The sequence below is a fragment of the Pteropus medius genome, unplaced genomic scaffold (assembly GCF_902729225.1).
Source record: "Pteropus medius unplaced genomic scaffold, Ma_sr-lr_union100, whole genome shotgun sequence".
NCBI lineage: Eukaryota > Metazoa > Chordata > Mammalia > Chiroptera > Pteropodidae > Pteropus > Pteropus medius.
This window is the reverse complement of record NW_024349800.1, coordinates 62,489,173-62,507,835: the sequence shown is the minus strand read 5'-3', so window position 1 is coordinate 62,507,835 and position 18,663 is coordinate 62,489,173. Positions and strand designations below refer to the sequence as shown.

General features: G+C 36.4%; 1 protein-coding gene and 1 pseudogene across 4 annotated transcripts in view; one reads left to right on the top strand and one right to left on the bottom strand.

Moving 5' to 3' along the window:
- The first annotated feature begins 293 nt into the window (after positions 1 to 293).
- Positions 294 to 18,663, top strand: part of ALG9 (ALG9 alpha-1,2-mannosyltransferase) — a 77,902-nt gene continuing 59,532 nt past the window's right edge. Inside the window, exons 1-7 of one of the 4 annotated variants that reach the window (XM_039887883.1) lie at positions 294 to 312; positions 1,538 to 1,676; positions 2,536 to 2,670; positions 8,902 to 8,972; positions 12,213 to 12,301; positions 14,147 to 14,282; positions 18,490 to 18,577. In XM_039887883.1, coding sequence (XP_039743817.1) covers positions 12,250 to 12,301; positions 14,147 to 14,282; positions 18,490 to 18,577 — 276 coding nt within the window. In that variant the 5' untranslated portion in view covers positions 294 to 312; positions 1,538 to 1,676; positions 2,536 to 2,670; positions 8,902 to 8,972; positions 12,213 to 12,249. Of the gene's footprint in view, positions 313 to 425; positions 655 to 1,087; positions 1,107 to 1,537; positions 1,677 to 2,535; positions 2,671 to 8,901; positions 8,973 to 12,212; positions 12,302 to 14,146; positions 14,283 to 18,489; positions 18,578 to 18,663 lie in introns of those variants that run through there. The other 3 variants (XM_039887881.1, XM_039887880.1, XM_039887882.1) reach the window with 3 other exon arrangements.
- Positions 16,865 to 16,980, bottom strand: LOC120622590 (uncharacterized; annotated as a pseudogene).

Here is an 18,663-nt window from a genome sequence, read left to right as displayed (position 1 = left end):
CGAAGCAGTTAATTGCTACAGGCTGTCCCACTCTTCCCAAAATACAGAGAGGGCAACTTGTCAGTGACCTTTTAAGGACTTCCCCTTTGGTAGGCAGCTGTGCTATGGTTTTTAACGGAATATTTCCGCGTACTCACCTTGTAGAGTTGTTTAATTACTTCGTATTCGTGCTTTCTTTTCAATGGCGGGGCGGGGAGTAAAGAATGGTTTTTGTAGGAGAGGGGAATGCTGAAAAGTGAAAGAAGAGAGAATTAGGAGGAATGCCCAGCGTATATGGAAGAGAGAGTTGTGACTGTAAAAGTCAAGTCTCAGGTACTGTTTCTTTCCTACTCAAGGATTTGCCCCAATTTGTCCCGTAACGCTGTAATTTAGTCGTTTCTGCGCATGTCAAGGTCTTTTGTCCCTCAGCGGACACGGTTTGCCAGCCAGAGCTATGTCTCCGCGCTCACGGCGTTCGTAGGGTGCCGAATTCTACACCTCCCCACCCCCCCACCCCGCTTTCTTTTTTAAATCCACGCTAGCCATGGCGAGCCGAGGGACTCGGCAGCGCCTGAAGGGAAGCGGGAGCAGCGGCGGAGACACAGCCTCCGCCGCGGACAAGCTGCGGGAGCTGCTGTGCAGCCGCGAAGCGGGAGGCGCGGAGCCCCGGGCTGAGTAGGTGTGCGGGCGCGGTGGGGGCGTGGCGGGCGGCGCTCTTGGGGCTGCCCCCGGGAGGGTCTCGCCCGAGCGGCACGGGGCTTTGCTGGGGCTGGCTTTCTCACCGGGAGGGCCCGGCTGCCTCTGTACGCAGGTCCTTCGGCTCTTCCTGGGCGGGTTAACGTTCGGTCTTCACCCCGTCGTAGATCCCCCACCTCGGGTCCAGTGTTTTGTGTAAAGAAACCCTGGGGTGCGGGTCCGTGTGGCCTCTGCCCCAGGCCCGGAGTGGGCTGGCGTCCTGATGTTTGAGTTGGCAGAGCCTCTGTCGGCAAGACCAGAGTATACCTATTTTGGTTGTCTTCCACCGCTTTCTTCATTCTCTCAAAAGTTCTGACCCTTTATTCTGATGCGTGGGCCCCACAACCTCCAGCACCAACAACCACCTCTTTTCCCAAGACCAGGAACTGAAGGTTAGGACTGCATTCAAAGAGCTGTCAACATATAGAATTGGAAGAGGTTGGGTATCTTGCACTTATTAGGTCTTTATACATTGGAACATTTGGGGAAATGAATAAAGCCATGGAAAGTCATTACCCTGTTAAGAGAAGAAACGGAACGAAAGCTTTGTGGTCTTTAAGTGAGTAATTAGTTGGCATGGGATAAATGGAGCGTCATAGATACAACAAACAAAAGTGTGTGAATTAGTTTACGTCTGAAAAACAGGAAAAGGAAGGAATGATTGAGGTTGATCTACTCAGAACAACTAAGGGCTCACCTTTATAGGTGAATAGTTCAGTGCTTTGATGTCCCTTGGCATTCTCGTCCTTTCTGTCTAGTTTTAGTCCTTCTAGTTATCGAGACTTTTCTGACACACATATATATTTTTTTTGTTTCTGAGCAGGATCTCTGGAAACAAAGCAGGTCAAGTCTGGGCACCTGAAGGATCTACTGCTTTCAAGTGTCTGCTTTCAGCAAGGTTATGTGCTGCTCTCCTGAGCAACATCTCTGACTGTGATGAAACCTTCAACTACTGGGAACCAGTAGGTGATTCCTTTGTTGGCTTTTTTGTTGTTTTCTTATTGTTATTGTTCTTGATTTCACTGTTAGGGAACTTGTTACCAATCAAGATACAAATAATATATACAAGTGTGACTACTCGTAAAATAACTTTGTTTTCACTTTTGTACTCAAAGCTGATGGTTTACCTACTATTGAAGGCTCTGAGGAATTTGGCTGTTTTACAAAAAGATGTAATTTGTAATTTCCTTAAAATTTTTTTAAAAATCAAAACAATACTTTGAGATTGTTTTTAAAGTTAACCAATACTACAAAACTTTAAGGAAAAACAGTAGCTCCCTGTTCCACTTCCTGTGTTCAAATCCAGTCCCCAGAGGCAACCACTGTCAATTTTTTTTGTTATTTCTTCTGATGTTTACTAAAGTAAATAATGTTACTAAATAGTATGTTTATACTACTATCTCTTGATTTATAGATTTATAGATTTATGCATGTTGATTTCCTGTTATAGAAAATTTGGAGGCGAAATTTCTGATCACAGTTTGCATCAAAATAAAGAATGTTTAGTGTCGGTGGTTTAAGGAAAATATAAAATTTAGAGTTTCTCTATTTTGGCTAATGAGTATTTAAAAAAATAGGTAGAAGATAAAATTAAAGCTTTTAATGTTGGCCAAACAATAATCTTATACAATTTACGATGTTCAAATATTTTTCAATATTGGGTCATTTTGATTCTTATTCATTAGTTGAAAATCTTGTTGAGAGTTTCAGCATTTTTGTGTACTTCTGTCTCATTAATATTTCCCCTTAGAAACTTCATGTGCATCCATTTAACAAGGAGTTTGGCCAATATAACCCTGAATTCATGTTTTACACTTTCAGACACACTACCTCATCTATGGGAAGGGGTTTCAGACTTGGGAATATTCCCCAGTCTATGCCATTCGCTCCTATGTTTACCTGTTGCTTCATGCCTGGCCAGCTGCATTTCATGCAAGAATTCTACAAACTAATAAGGTAAGGGCAGGCCAACTTGGAAGTAATCACAACTGATTGAGAGGTGAAGAAAGGACAAAATAGGTTGGTAGTTAAGAGGGAACTTTTTTAAAGAAGAATCATTCATTCATTTTTCAAATATTATATTGAGCAACCTTTATTTGGTAGACACTTTGTTAAGTGCTATTGATGTCACCATGAACAAATCCCCACCCTCATGGAATTTATAGATTTATAGGGAAGATGAACATTGAGCAAGTAATTATAAACGTAGTGAGTCTTATGAAGGAAGAAAACAGTGTGCAATGGGTTTGCATATTAGAAGACCCTAATTTAAGTAGAGTGCTGAAGGATAATTAGGAGTTAACTGAGACCTAACCTGATTACTTTCAGAAATTTGACTATGTTATGTCTTGGCATGCATTAGTTAGGTTTGTTCTGTTTGGAGTTTACTTAGCTTCCTGAATTTTTAGGCTTAGTCTTTTGTCAAGTTTGAAGTTTTTAGCTGTTAGGGTTTTTTTTTTTTAGTACTTTTTCAGCCTTGCCCTTTTTCTCCTCAACTGAGACTCCAATGATGTGAATGTTAGGTATTTTGTTTTAGTCTCACAGGTCCCTGAGACTGTTTTTTTCTCAGTCTATTTTCTCTGTGCTGTTCAGACTGAGCAATTTCTCACCTCTGTCTTCCAGTTCACTGATTCTTCCCTCTGTCTCTTCCATTCCACTATCAACCCTACTCATGGAGCTTTTATTTTGGTTATTATATTTTTCAGTTATAACATTTTCATTTGATTTTTCTTTATATTTTTTATTTCTTTACTGAGACTATCTGTTTTGTTTTGTTTTGTTTTGTTTTTCATTTGTTTCAAGCATGTTCTTAATTGAAGCATTTTTACAATGGCTCCTTTAAAACTTTGTCAGATAATTCTAACATTGCTCCCCCCCGCCCTTTTTTTGGTGTCTTATTGATTGACTTTTTCATTCAATTTGAGATCTTCCTGGTTGAAAAGTAATTTTCAGTTAAACCTTGGATATTTGGGGTATTACATTATGAGACTCTGGCTCTTACTCGTGGGCCCAGCATTCTTCCTGTGTAATACTCTACTCATCTGGATCTTATTTAAGCCTGCTTCTTTTGATACACTCCAGCAGGAGAGAGGAGGGGTTTCTCCACCTTGTTACTGCAAGTGGGGGTAGAAGTCCAGGTTCCCCACTACATCTCCACTGATACCACCCTAGTGGGCACAGTAGGAGTACCTCATTATAGTCATGCATTGCATAATGACTCTTCAGTCAACGACAGATACATTGCATTACTCATGTGTTTGTGGTGATGCTGTGCTGCCAATCATATAAAAGTATAACATATACAATTATGTACAGTACATAATACTTGATAATGATATAAATGACGAAGTTACTGGTTTATATATTTATTATACTATACTTTTTATCATTATTTTAGAGTGTACTCTTTCTACTTATTAAAAAAAAGTTTTCTGTGCAGCATTATGCAGCAGCCTCATACATCTTGTGTTTACTGCATCTCTTGATTGCATAATTTTCTCTTGTCCTTGATTTAATCTGGTGTTATTTTACACAGTAACATGCCGCATAGGCTTATAGCCTAGGTTCAATAAGTTATACTATATAGCCTCAGTGTGTTTAGTAGGCTACCATCTAGGTTTGTGTAAGTACACTCTATGATGTTTGCACTAGGACGAAATTGCTTAATGACAAATTTTTTGGACTATATCCCTGTTGTTAAGCGGCGCGTGATTACTGCTAGGTTGGGGGAAGCAGGTGGAAGTCCACACTCTCCAAGTGGTCTCCACCACAGTGTCATGGAAGAGGGAGCTCATTACCATTAGCAAGGATGAAAGTCCTGGCTTCCTACTGAACTTTTGATGGCATGGGTAGGAGTGGGGCTACCTTTTTTTCTGGGGTGCTTGGCTGGAGTACAGTGGTTATTGTCTCAAATTTCTCTTACTAGGCTGCCCCTTTTTTTTGGATGGATAGAGCAGGCTTTCATCGTTGTTTTTGCCTCTTCCCCTTTGACATTTTTAGTTGCCAACTTCTGTAGCTCCATGTCTGGAAAATAGAAGGCAAAAAAAAAAAAAAATGCCCCAGAGGACTTACCCCTCCATGTTATTCCTCAGGTCCCCAAGTCCATAGCCAGTCTGCTTTCTTCTCTGTACCTTTCAGCATCTTCTTATGCTTGTTTTACATTTAATGCTCAGAGTTTTTGATGTTACATAGCAGGAGGAATAGGGAAAAGTATGACTAATCTATCTATCTTCCATGAAGAAGTCCCTGATTAAAGAATTAGAATGTAAGTTGGAGTTGTCTAGGTAAAAGAAAAATGTGGATGAAGCGGGAAGGCCCTGAGGCTGAGAGGAAGGCCAGCATAGCCTTCTTGTATAAATAGGTTTGACTCTTAGGGGAGAAAGTGGTGGAGTGAATTAGATGAGTTAAAAAGAGGCCAGATTTATACCACACCTGGTAGGCTCCATTAAGGAATTAGACTTTTTCTCCTCAAGTGCTTTGGGAAGCCATCAAAAGTTTTTAGACTGAGGAGAAACATGATTGCATTTGCATTTTAGAGTGATCAGAAAAGTAACACCTGTAGAAAGTGGTAGAACTCTGTCTTTCCCTTCTCACCCTAGTATCTCATTTCTGTTTTTTTGAACTTATTAGATGAATGATGTATAGGATGAGGGATTAGTAGAGAAATAATATGCAATACCTAAGGTTTTTATTTCCACTTGGATATTCATTATTACTTCAAATTTGACATATGAAACTTGTTATTCTTCCTCTTCCATCACTATTTCTCTTACATCAAAGATAACAAACAGCAAACAGAACAAGAATGAAGATTTCTCTTCTTCCCTGTTCTTACTTCCAATCTTCACCCTGTTAGGTTCTGCCAGTGGGAACCTACTACCAGTGGGAGCTACTTGGCAAGGGGGAATTGTAGCTTGTAGAGTCCTAGCCCCAGCATCGTAATGCAGAGTAGAGAAGGGTGGATTGTTGATGAGAGACAATATGGCAGTAATTGGCACCTCTAGTGATGGTTACCTTTCCAGCTTCTTGCTACCCTAAACGAGAACACCTTTGTTTCATCTGCCTAAGGATTGGGTTGTGAATTTCTCTGAACTATCAGGAGTGAGATCCCATACGTAGACTCATGGGCTACTTAATTTTATTGGAGTACAACAATTGCTAATCAATGGGTATACCCAAATTACTTTCCAGAGTAAATTACTTTCCAGGGCTATGCAACTTTATACTTGCTGCAATAATGTTTGAGATTTCAGCTTCCTCACACCTCCTGAACACTTGATATTTCTGACTTTCTAATTTTTGCCCTTCTTAGGTATGTGAGATATTTCTCATTTTAATTGCATTTCTCTGATTACTACTGAGGTGGAGCATTTCTTCATATATTTATTATTCACTCAGATTTACCCTTTTTTGTGTATTACCTATTCTCATCCTTTGCCTGTTTTTCACTTGGATTTTCTGGTTTTCTCTTCTCATTTTTAGAAATTCACAATAGTAACCTCTTGTAGGTTTTAGATACTAGAAATTCATTCTCCGAGGCTGTCATCTCTCTATTAGCTTTGTCTGTGGTCCTTTGTTGAACACTAAGCTTTAATTTTGATATATAGTCAAACCAGTTAGCTTTTCACTATGTTGGTGAGTTTCGGGTCTTTCTAAAAGAAATCCTTCTTCCCCGCAGGTCACAAAGATCTGTATTTTCTTCTATTAGCTTTATAATTTTACCTTTTACATGAAAGACTTTAATCCACATGAGTTTTGTTTTCTGTAAATTGTGGAAAGATCCAGCTTTACTTTTTGCTGTATGGTGAACTGGTAAATAATCCATCCTTTTCCTTCTGATTTGTAAGACCATTTCTATTATACAACTCATCCCATGTATATGGGTCTGTTTCTGGACTCTTTATTCTATGTCGTTGGTCAGTTTGTCACACAGTATTATGTTTTTATTTTTATGGCTTTGTAATGTGTGTTAACATCTGGTTGATGAATTTCTCACTTTGTCCATTTTAAAATTTTATTTTAAATATCATTTTAGAATCAGTTTGCTCCTCTCCAAAATTCTGCTGGTTTTTGACTGGATTTACACTGACTTCACATATTCATTTGAGAATTAATATTTTTAGTGTTAAATAATTCCATCCCTAAAATGTTATATTTATCCATTTAGTCAGGTTTTCTGTGTCTTTTAATAAAATTAAAAAATGTGTCCATTTCAGCCTTATCCAGTCTTTGATAGGTTAATGCCTAGGTTCTTTACACTTTTCAGTGCTGTTATGAACGACATCTTGTTTTCTGTAAATTTTTTAGGTGATCATTACTGGTATTGAGGAACATAATTGGTTTTTGCTCTTTGACGTTTATCTAAATCTCACCAGATTTCCTTATTAGTGTTAATGGTTTGTCAGATGAATCTCTTGGATTCTCTTTCATCTCTGTATATAGAGTTCAGTTTCTTCTGTTTCATTTCTTATACCTCATTTATTTTTTGTGTCTGTTTGCACTGACCAGACTTCAAGTTACCATGTTGAATATTCATTATTATGGGGCATCATTGTCTTACTCCCAGATATAATTCTCATGTTAACTTGTGTTAATTTTTAACTTCATATATGTGTTTTTTTTATTCTACCCAACAACGTGAGGAGTCTTTAAACATAGACACTCTGTACGAAAATTATCTGTACTCCTAGTAGCATCTAGAATAGTGCTTAGTGTATAGTAGGTTTTCAGTAAATTTTTATTGAATTAATGAATGAATCTGGGCATTTACTTATCACTTTACTCTTTGGATTTTCTTTTGTCATAGTGATGAAAATGGAAAACATTTCCATGTTATATGTAGTTATATTAATTATAGTATATATTTATGCTTACATTCTGAGGTATTTAATGCTCTTAAACATACCAGTGTACTATAGTATAAAAGCTATTCAGTACAACCCCTATTATTTTATTTTTACTTTTTAAATTGATGTTATTAATTAAAAAATTAATAAAACCACACTACAGAAGTTTAGAAGATAGGAAAATTATGCACCTAAATCCCACTAGCCTGATATAGCCATTTTACTGTTTTATTATATTTCTTTCCAGTCTTTTCATATAATTCTGATTTCCAAAGCTGTAACTCTGATGTATAAATAATATTGTATTATACATTTTCATTTAGTATTTTGTAATAATCAGCACTTAATATATTACTGTCCGATGGTGGGGCAAAGGTGTGATGGTTAACATAATGAGAAGGTATCCTCAGACTGAAAGATGAAAGAGATAACTCCATAAATTATAACAGAATTTATTATAAGGTAATTTATTTATGGAAAGATTGGGCCAGAGCAGATAGATGACTCAGCAGTTTTGCGCAAGTTATTCTCAACTACCAAACCCCTGTTATAGTATGTTTTTTATAGTATTGCTTGGGCATTAATTATTGACAACACGAAGGGACAAAGAATATAGTAATGCCAGGGGCCATACCTCCTGGTGGTCTAGTGATATGATTGCTTATTATCGATACTATTACCAGTTTGATATTTACCTTTGTTGCCATACTATTCTGGCTGTTGCAAACAAAAATATTTATGGCTACATTTTAAGGAACACAGATAATAATCATCTAGAAAGCTTTGATATGCTTGCTAAGTAAGGACAGTGAAGTTTGTCAACAGTCACAAACGAATCTTAAAATGGACACAGAGATGGAGTTGGTTTTGTTCATATCTACGTCTATATAATTGTAATTATCTAGGAAATGCTTGTTGAATGAATGAGCTTTATATCAAGAATTTTTCCACTGTTTTTGTAATCATAAATTTTAATATCTATGTAATAGTCCATGAAATAGATATAGCATTATTCAACCATTTCCCTATAATTGAACATTTTGTAATTTTTTAAAAAGTTTTTCTAAATTAATAGTGCTGCAATTAACATTTTCATGAATAGAACTCTCCCATATTTACTTACATATTACTCACATAGTTACTTCTGTGAGCTGGAATCATAGAAGTAGATATACTGAATTTAGGGATATGAAAATTTGCTTTGTTCTTGATACATATTGCTTTTCATAAGGATTATACCAATTTATAGTGTTATTAATGACAAATGAGAGTAGTTTCATCTTTAAGAATTTTGCTAACTTGTATCTCTGTCTTCTGTTTTCTTGTTTTGGTTTTTTTTCAGATTCTTGTCTTTTACTTTTTACGATGTCTCCTGGCTTTTGTGAGCTGTGTCTGTGAACTTTACTTTTACAAGTGAGTATAAAAGCTTTGCTGAAGCCCAATATAATAGCATAGATTATTTCTCTGATCTTATTAGCACTATTTCCTGTTTAAAAATAGGAAACACTTTCCTCTTAGCTCCTAAAATTATATCTAAAATGCGATTTCTTGTTTGAAACAAGCCATTAGAGGGGAGTACTTCTAATTATCATTTTCTTTCCTAAGATTCATAAATACCATATCTTCATATTATTCATTTTAATTCTGTTAATACATATCTAACTGGTCTTTTATTTGGAAGGATTTAGTAGATTCTTATTTTGGATCCTAAGATATAGGTTCATGATTCACCTCTTCTGCTCGAGCTTAACTGATAGGAACTCACTGCTCTTATTTGCACTCTGTATTTTGTCTTTTACCAAGTACCCATTGATTGATTGACTGATAGTGGAAGTATTAGCATTTAAGTGTTCCAGCAATAAAAATAGCTACCTTTTTGTTTTTGTATGAAACCTAACAAACATCTTATTTTGAGAATTCTTTAAAAGGTATTTGAACTTAATAATCATTATTAAAAATCTTCCCATTGCAAAACAGATTAAAATGTCAGATAAAAAAATTCTTTGGCTTTGACTCTGGGTAGAATAGGGGAGAAAAAAGAAAGCCATTGTTGCCTTTGAGGATTGTAACCGTAAGTTGGTCTTCATATGGGTTCAGGACTGAATTCAAGTCATCCACGTAGTAACCTAAACCCCAAGTTGAGAATTTATTTTAAGTTATTCTGGGTTGGTAGTGTCCCCAGGGAGCTTGCAAAAACGAATATAAAATTTTTTTACAGAAGTGAATCCTCAACCCACATGTCGAGGAATTACCACAGATAAAGTTCTAGTGAACAAGAAATTATAATAAAAATAAATCACAAAGCACAGAAGGCAATAAAGCATTATGGGTGAGAGCCAGCAGATGTAATAATCAACAGAAAGCTGACCTGCAAAACTTCATTTATTAGGACTTATTAAAATAAGAATGTAAAATAAGTATATTTAGTATTTTTAAAGAAACGAGGGAATTTAAAACATGATTGAGAAAGAAGAGACTAAACAAACAATAGAGTGAAAAGGAGCTTACAAAATGGGAGAAAATAATTGCAAACCACATATCTGATGAGGTTCATTTCCAAAATATATAAGGAATTCCTCTGCAACTGAATAGCAAAAGAAACCCTAATAATCCGATTATAAAATGGACCTAAGACTTGAATGGAAGTCCAAAAAAAAAAAAGACAACAAATGTTGGTGAGGCTGTAGAGAAATTGGAACTGTTGCACACTGTTGTTGGTGAGAATGCAAAATGGTACTGCTACTATGGAAAATAGTATGAGGTCCTTTAAAAAATTAAAGATAGAACTACCAGTAACCTAGCAACCCATTTCTGAGTATTTATCTAAAAGAATTGAAATCAGAATCTCGAAGAGGTATCTACACTCTCATGTTCGTTGCAGCAGTATTCACAATAGCAAAGACTGGGGAGAAGGGAAAGCGGGAAGTTGCTAATCAATGGGTATACAATTTCAGTTACACAGTATGAATTAGTTCTAGAGATCTGCCGTACAACATTTTGCCTATAGGTAATAATGCTTACTTTTTACACTTAAAAACCTGTTGAAGATAGATCTCATATTAAGCGTTCTTACCATAATAAAATAAGGTTAAAAAAGATAAAAAACAAAACAAAACAAAACTGAGACTCTAAAAATGACTAGGCAGATTTGAAAAAGAACCAAACAAATTCTAGAAATGAAAATATAATTGATATTTAAAATTCGATGGGTAGTTTAAACATGATTTGACACTGCTAACAATTTAGAAGATTGATCTGAAGAAATTACTAAGAATGCAGTACAGGGTGACAACAAAAGGAAATATAAAAGAGGTTAAGAAAAAAAGGTTAAAAGTATTCACTGCAGCACTATTCATAATTGCTACGATTGGAAACAGCATATATGTCCACTGACCTTGTGTAGAGTTGAAAGATCTGATATATATCTAATCACATTCTGGGAGATGATAGGGAGAATGGGGAGACGTTTTCAGGAAAGTAGTTGCTAAAGATTTTTCAGAATTGATGAAAAAAGATGCTAATCCGCATATTCAGGAAGCCTAACATATCCTGATCTGGAAATTAAAAAAAAAAGTAGTAAAACCGTGTAGAACAACAAGGACAAAGAAGATCTTAAAAGTTGTCAGAGAACTAATAGAATACCTAGAAAGGAATGTTGGCAGTTAGACTGACAGAAGCTTCCTCAAAAGCCAGAAGACAAAAAAAAAAAAAATCTTCAAGATGCTGAGAGAAAATGACTGTTATCCTAAAATTATATATTCAGCTAAACCATCTTTTAAGACCAAGAGCTAAATAAAGACTTTTCAGACAAAAAAAGAAAAAGAAAAGAGAAACCAAAACCCAGAGAATTTACCATTTATAGATCTTTATTAAAGAAACTTCTATAGAATATACTTAGGAAGAAGCAAAATTGTTTCAGATGGAAGCTCTGATATGCAATAAGGAAACTGAGCAAGGAAATAGTTAACACATGGGTATGTCTGAACAAATATTGACAAAATGAAGTGATGATAATCTCTACTAATATTTCATTTATAGAGTTTTTAAAAACCTACAAGAAAGAAGGAAAAAGAAGTGCATAATTAATTAAATTTGAGAAACACTGACTTAGATAGCCACTTATTAACACTTTGGTATATGTCCTAGTCTCTTTGTCTTATACCTACCATTTACTGAGCACCTCTGTGCCAGATACTCCTCTAATCATTTTACTATGCATTGTCCTCACAGAAACCTAATGAAGTAGCTATTATTATCCTCGTTTACATATGAAGAATCTGACAGAGCGATTATGTAACTAGACAAGGGTACCAGTGCTAGTAAGTGGCAGAGTCTGAATTTGAAGCTGTGTCCATGTGAGTCTGAGGCCTGTTATTTTTCCTCAACATCATACTGTTTTCCTATTGATAGTAGACATACTCTTAGCATAAGAAGTATACATTTCTTCTTAGAGAGATAGAGAATGGTCCTGCGTAAAGAATAAGAACATTTGGGGTTCTTATACACAGGAAAATTGCTAACAAACCTGTTGAGACAGTTCTGTATTTGACTTTACATCTTCAGTGTTCTCTGATGCAGGCATGTTTTTGTCCTTTAATTTGAAATTTCCATCCCTAATATTTGCTATGCTGATAGTCTTTGCCTTTCTCCTAGAGCTGTGTGCAAGAAATTTGGGCTGCATGTGAGTCGAATGATGCTGGCCTTCTTGGTTCTCAGCACTGGCATGTTTTGCTCATCATCAGGTAAGTAAAAGAGCAAGTGAGGGTATAACAGATTCACTGTTTCACAGTTGCATTGAAAGAACTTGTCCAGATAGAGGTCATATTTATATGTCAATAATTTGCAGACCACTGTTATCTACATGATCTTGATAGACCTTTACAACAATCCTATGGTACTAAGTAAGATAAATATTTTCTCATTTTTGCTGGTGAGGACACTAAAACTTAGAAAGGTGAAATGACTTACTGAAAGTCAAAGAATTCATAAATGGTAGAGTTGTTATTTTCATCAGGTTGCTTTCTATTACATTATTGTATTTTTTATCACTGCAAGACTGAAAAACACCCACTCCCTTTCTTTGTAATTAGGGGAAAGAAAATAATTTTGTTATTTTGCTCAAGGAAGCTCTTTGTGCCTAAAAACCCTGTTCTTGGTGGTTCAGTTCTGCCCATTATTTGCAATGTAGTCTTTAAAGGTATACATCTTCTTTTAGGCTTTTTAAACATTAAGCTTGTAGAAAATGAGAAAGAAAACCTTAATCTAGAGTGGTGGCTTTCAAATTATGCTGACAGTGAACATTTGTGTTCTATCAGCCAAGCCAGGGTAGCCTGCTGCCAAAAGGTAGCCTGTTCCAAATTCTCCAGAAAAATTAAATTACTAGAAACAGTTATCTCAATTTTAATTTCTGCTTGTGTGTACCTGAATCTAGTATGTATACTAAATACACACAAAAAATAGTATCCAGCACACAAGTATATATTTTTCCTTCATCGACTATCAAAATCCATGTTGTTCTTCAGAGACCTCAGGGCTCCATACCTGGAAAATTTTGAGAGCCAGTGTCCTAAATGTGACTGCTCTCTACGCTCTGAGCTGGTAGAGACCTGATTCCTCTGTTCCCATTGTCCTCTACATCGGTAGCTGGAATGAGCAGCTTTGGATGGCATTGATACTATTTAGTATTTATCCGTGAAGGTGTACCCCTTCACATAAAAATGATTCTTATGTGAGAGTGATTCCTGGGAGTGTCTTTAGTTTTGTAATCTCAAATGAGGATGTTAAGGCACAGATAAGTTAAAGGCATCTTTTGATAAAGAGCCTCTGAACTCTTTGCTGAGTTTCTTAAGTCATATTGCCTGTTCATCCTGGTTCTTTTTGGAGTTGGTACTGACTTTTCTTCCCTAGCACTAGATGAAGCAAGCCTCATACAGCAGAGAGAGGCAAATCTGCATTTTTGTGTAGTTGATAGAAACACTGGAAAAACGTCACTGTTACAGAGAACCTCTGCTGTATACAACAGCAAAGTAATGTTAGATGGAAATAATTAGGGGGACATCTAAAGGCAAAACTTATCTATTTCAGTGAATGCAAGATGCAAAGCAGTGCTGCCATCCGACATTTGGCCTTTGAAAAGGCTTGCTAGAATCCCTATAGGATATAGGTTGGTACCAGGACAGTCTCAGAAGACTATCAAAAGTTAAATTCCTTCAGAAATAGATTGTCATCAATGGCTCTGAATTCCTTCAAGCATATTGCCTGCCTGGAAATATAACCTGGGGATATACTTGAGGAACCTGAAATTCTGTAAGCTTTAGATTCGGGGTACAGTCTAGAAGAATGGCATAGTTAGTATTATGTAATGAGTGAGTGAGTGTACCTGAAAACAAGAGTGAGAAAATAAAATTATTGTACTTCATTTTTTTTGAAAAGAGTATCACTTTACTGCCCATTTCTAATATAGCTTTGCTCAAAATATGTTCCTGGTTATTGACATTTTGCCATGTAGGAAAGTTTTTAATAATACCCAGTAAATCTCAAACTCTCGTCTCCCCCCACCGCTTTTTTTCATTTCTTTTCTCTTGCAGCATTCCTTCCTAGTAGCTTTTGTATGTATACTACATTGATAGGCATGACTGGCTGGTATATGGACAAGACTTCCATTGCTGTGCTTGGAGTATCAGCTGGGGCTATCTTAGGCTGGCCATTCAGTGTGGCTCTTGGGTAAGAAACTAATACAATTCATCCTCCTTGTATCATTGGGCATAATGTTAGGCTATCTCCATATTCACTGGATAGAACTATAGTTAGAGGAATTATTTGGATCTACAAAGACAGAGAAATGGAAGAATATTTCTCTTAGTGCTTATTTTGATTAATTCTAATAAGAATGGTGACTATTCAACATCTACTGTATGTTAGGTGCTGCTAAGCCCCTTATAAACTTTTCCCCTAAACCTTATAACAAGTCTGCAAGAGAAATACATTATTAGTGCTTTATAAAATAAAAAAAAAAGTAGAGTCTAAAGCTTGAGTAATTGCCTTTAAGATTGCTTTTGGATCCAGGCGTTTCTGAATCTGCAGTTAATATTTTCTCCACAGTGCACCACCCTATGCTATGCATTTTCCCAGTAACCAGGGCTTGAAATCTGAGTTTCCTGTCAGTCCTCCTCCTTTCTTTCCCCCAGCATCTTTTTTTCCAAGTTCCACAGTATCTCTCATTCCTTTTGTACTTTTTGTTCCCACTACTTCTATTTTAGTTTGTGCTGCTTTGATTTATTCCCTCTACCACTAGTAATTTAGAAAAATATTTTAGTTTCATGTCATTATAGTAGTAGTATATATTTTTAAAAAGTACCAGATTGTATGAGATAAAAAGAATTCTTAATTCTCCTCTCCCCTAACAAATCTTCAAAGCTAGTCACTGCTAATAGCTTTGTATATGTCTTTCAAGAAATTATCCTTGTATATATAAGTGCACACACATGTACACACACATATACATATGTATACATATCTAAATTCTTAAAGCAAATAGAATTCTGTACACATGTAGCTATTCAGCCTCTTGAATGATCTTCCTTTCTCTAGTATTGATCCTTGTAAATCTGCTCTCCACATTCAAACCAGAGTTATCTTCCCAAAATGCAAATATGATTGTATCACTTCTGTTGTACATAGATTTATTGTTCTTTGTATCAGTTTCATAGCATTTCATTATATAGCTGTCCATAATTTATTTAGCCGTTGCTTTATTGTTAGACATTTGATTTTTACTTTTTTCCTATTGCATGCAATGCTTCAGTGAACATTTTTGTACACATATCTATATATTTGTGAAAATTTATAAATTTACAGAAGAGGAGTTACTAAGCCAGAGAATAGGCATTTAAAATTTTAATTGCCTTTTAAAGCCCAGTTTCCCCACCTCCAATCTTTTCTTTTATTCTGTTTTGCGTATCATCCTCAAATTATTATATTCTTCAAGATTTTGTGTGATATCTGCTTTTATACTTTCTGCTTTCTCTCAACCATTTTGATTATTTCCATTTCTTTATATCTAGTCCAGTCATTTCTTAAGCTTCACTCATACAGTTCCTAGTAGCCTATTAGATATCTCCATTTATATAGCTAAACATTTATAAAATTGAACTCATTACCTTCCCTTCATATCTGTTTATTTATTTATATTTGTATATAAGTAAATGGTACCATTATCTTTGCTGAGCCAGGAACCTGAAAATTATTTGTGACTCTTTACTCTTTCCCATATCCTATTAATTTATTATACTTCCTGAATACCTTTTGAATTTGACTACTTTTCTTCACCTCTCATTGCTCCTGGATTACTATTCAGCCTCTTGAATGATCTTCCTGTCTCTAGTATTGATCCTTGTAAATCTGCTCTCCACATTCAAACTAGAGTTATCTTCCCAAAATGCAAATATGATTGTATCACTACCTGTTTTATTTTAAATTCTATAATAGCTTCCCCATTGCCCTGTGTTAGAGATTGGCAACCTCTGGCCTGTGGGCCAAATCCAGTTGGCCTGTTTTTTGTACAGACCAAGAACTCAAATTTTTGCATTTTTTAAAAGGTCGTTAAAAAACAATATACACACACAGAGAAGAATATGTAACAGAGACCATATGTGGCCTGCACAGGCTAAAATATATACTATCGGGTCCAGTTGCCAACCCCTGCTTTATGGTGTCCAAACTCTAACATGACTCACAAAGCCTTTACCGATTCTGTCTCTCTCTTTCTCTCTCTTTTTCTTTTTTAACCTTTCCAGCCTCTTTTTGTCAATTCCTCCATTCCTTTCACTCTCTACTCCATCTACACTGAACTTCATGAGTTCCCCAAATACCTCTGGGTAGTATGTTCCGATTGGTCTGCCTTTAGCCAAAATAAGTGATTTCAGGATCACAGTCAATCAGTTAGCAATCTGCCATCATTTATTGAATACCTTGTGCTAGATTTGGCTGATATTGTGATAAAACAATTATGGTTCCTGTTCTTTGGAGCTTGAATTTTAGTAGGAAAGACAGACATTGAACAAGTAATTAAAAGTTAATGCACATAAGTGTTATGAACTGTAGTCAACTTCAACTCTTGGTGACTCTAGGTATGAGTGATGTCCATACTGTCCTGGCTTCAACAGCCCTGCTCAGCTCCTGTAGACTCATGCCTATGGCTTCTTTTATGGAGTCAATCCATTCATAGTTGGGCTTCGTCTTTTTCTGATGCCTTTCATTTTTCCCAGTATTTTTGTATTTTTCTTTTTTAATTTTTATTTTATTTATGCCAACAGCACCTGGTCTTCCTAGGTGGTCTCCCATCCAAGTACTAACCAGGCCTGACCCTGCTTAGCTTCTGAGATCAGATATTGGGCTTATTCAGGGTAGCATGGCCATAGACCATGGACTGTGGCTCCACTGGGGCACAAACCCAGGACCTTCTGCATGTAAAGCAGATATGCTAACCACTACACTATGGAACCACGTCTGCTGCATTTTTGTCTTTTCCAAAGCACCCTGCCTCATCAAAGGAGAAATATAGGTGCTATGGAAAAGTCACTAGTTCGGGAAGGAAAAAATGAAAACACAAAATGTTAATGCATTGAGTAGTGGTTAGCATGTCTGCTTTACACACAGAATGTCCTGGGTTTGCACCCCAGTGGAGCCACGGTCCATACCCCGGGTGCGCCAGGCCCCCCTTGGTGCGCGCCACAAGCACATGGGATGAGACGTCCTGCCTTCAGAGATCCAGTTCTTAAGGGAAGAAGGCATCATCCGTAGGTCAGGGGTGGAAGTTGCAGGGAGCGGGGCGGAATTCAAAAAAAAATGTTAATGCACAATTTAGGTAATAGAATGTGAAAGTTCAAATCAAAAGACATCATGTGACAGCACATGACATTGCCAAATAAGTGGTCTAGATGGTGGTGCAATACAAATTCAGAGATGGGAGAAATTGGGTTTTGCAGAGATTTTATGGAGGAGGTGGGAGTAGAGCCTATAGTTCACATTTGGGTAGATTTTGTGTAAACAGATTGGTATGGAGAGGGAGTTTTTTGTGATTAGAGCGTGGATAAAGGCTCAGACAAGAGTCCTAGATTTGAAAGTTATGGATGTGAAGGTGATCATGGAACAAGAGTGGAAGCACCTACTGTGAAAATGAGTGTAGAGAAAGAACCAGAAGCTTGTATTTGGGAGATATGACCATGATAAAACACTACCGTGGGGAAGGAAAAAAAGTCTAGAAAGGAGCACTAGGGAAGAGATCAGAAAAGAACAGGAGCTAGGGAATCTAAAGAGGAAGGAACAGATGTGACATAGTGGCTCTGGTTGAGAGGTGGTTCCTATTGACCTTAGACCAGTCTTAATAGCTTGGTGCTAGGCCTTGAGGAAGACATAGTAAAGACAACGCATATATGCTACTTGGGGAGGCAACATGCATATACCACTAGCTTGAGGAATTTAAGTGCAAGGAAGTAGAGCAAATGGTGTTCTATCAGAATCAAAGTCAAGTTTGTAATATGATATTGCTGAAATCTTAGTATGTCATGGAAGGGAGAAAGTAATTTGGCAGGGTGAGTATAGATTACTTAATTTTACATTTACTTAAAATTAATATATTTGAAATGTGCGTTACACATAAATATGTATAAAATGGAACTCATTCTTGAAGCTCATTATTTATATTTCTTGTGCATTGTGGAATGCGTAGCACTCTGATGAATCCTGTGAAGAGAATAGTATATTTTTAAGAGAACATCTTTTCATGTACCACCTTTCTTCCCTCACTATAACTGCTAGAAACATTTTATTCTCAGTTCAGCATGAAGTATGTGTGAATCTGATCCATTTGAGTCTATATGTCTATATTCTAAGTATTTAACTCCATACTTTCTATTTCTCTGTTAAATAGTTTACCTATTGCCTTTGATTTGCTGGTCATGAAACACAGGTGGAAGAGTTTCTTTCACTGGTCGCTGGTGGCCCTAATACTCTTTCTGGTGAGTTTTCTCTTTTTCTCGTTTTGTTCTAAAATTGTAATGAAAGAAACTTGTTTTGTTTTTTTTTTAAATTTAATATGACTTGT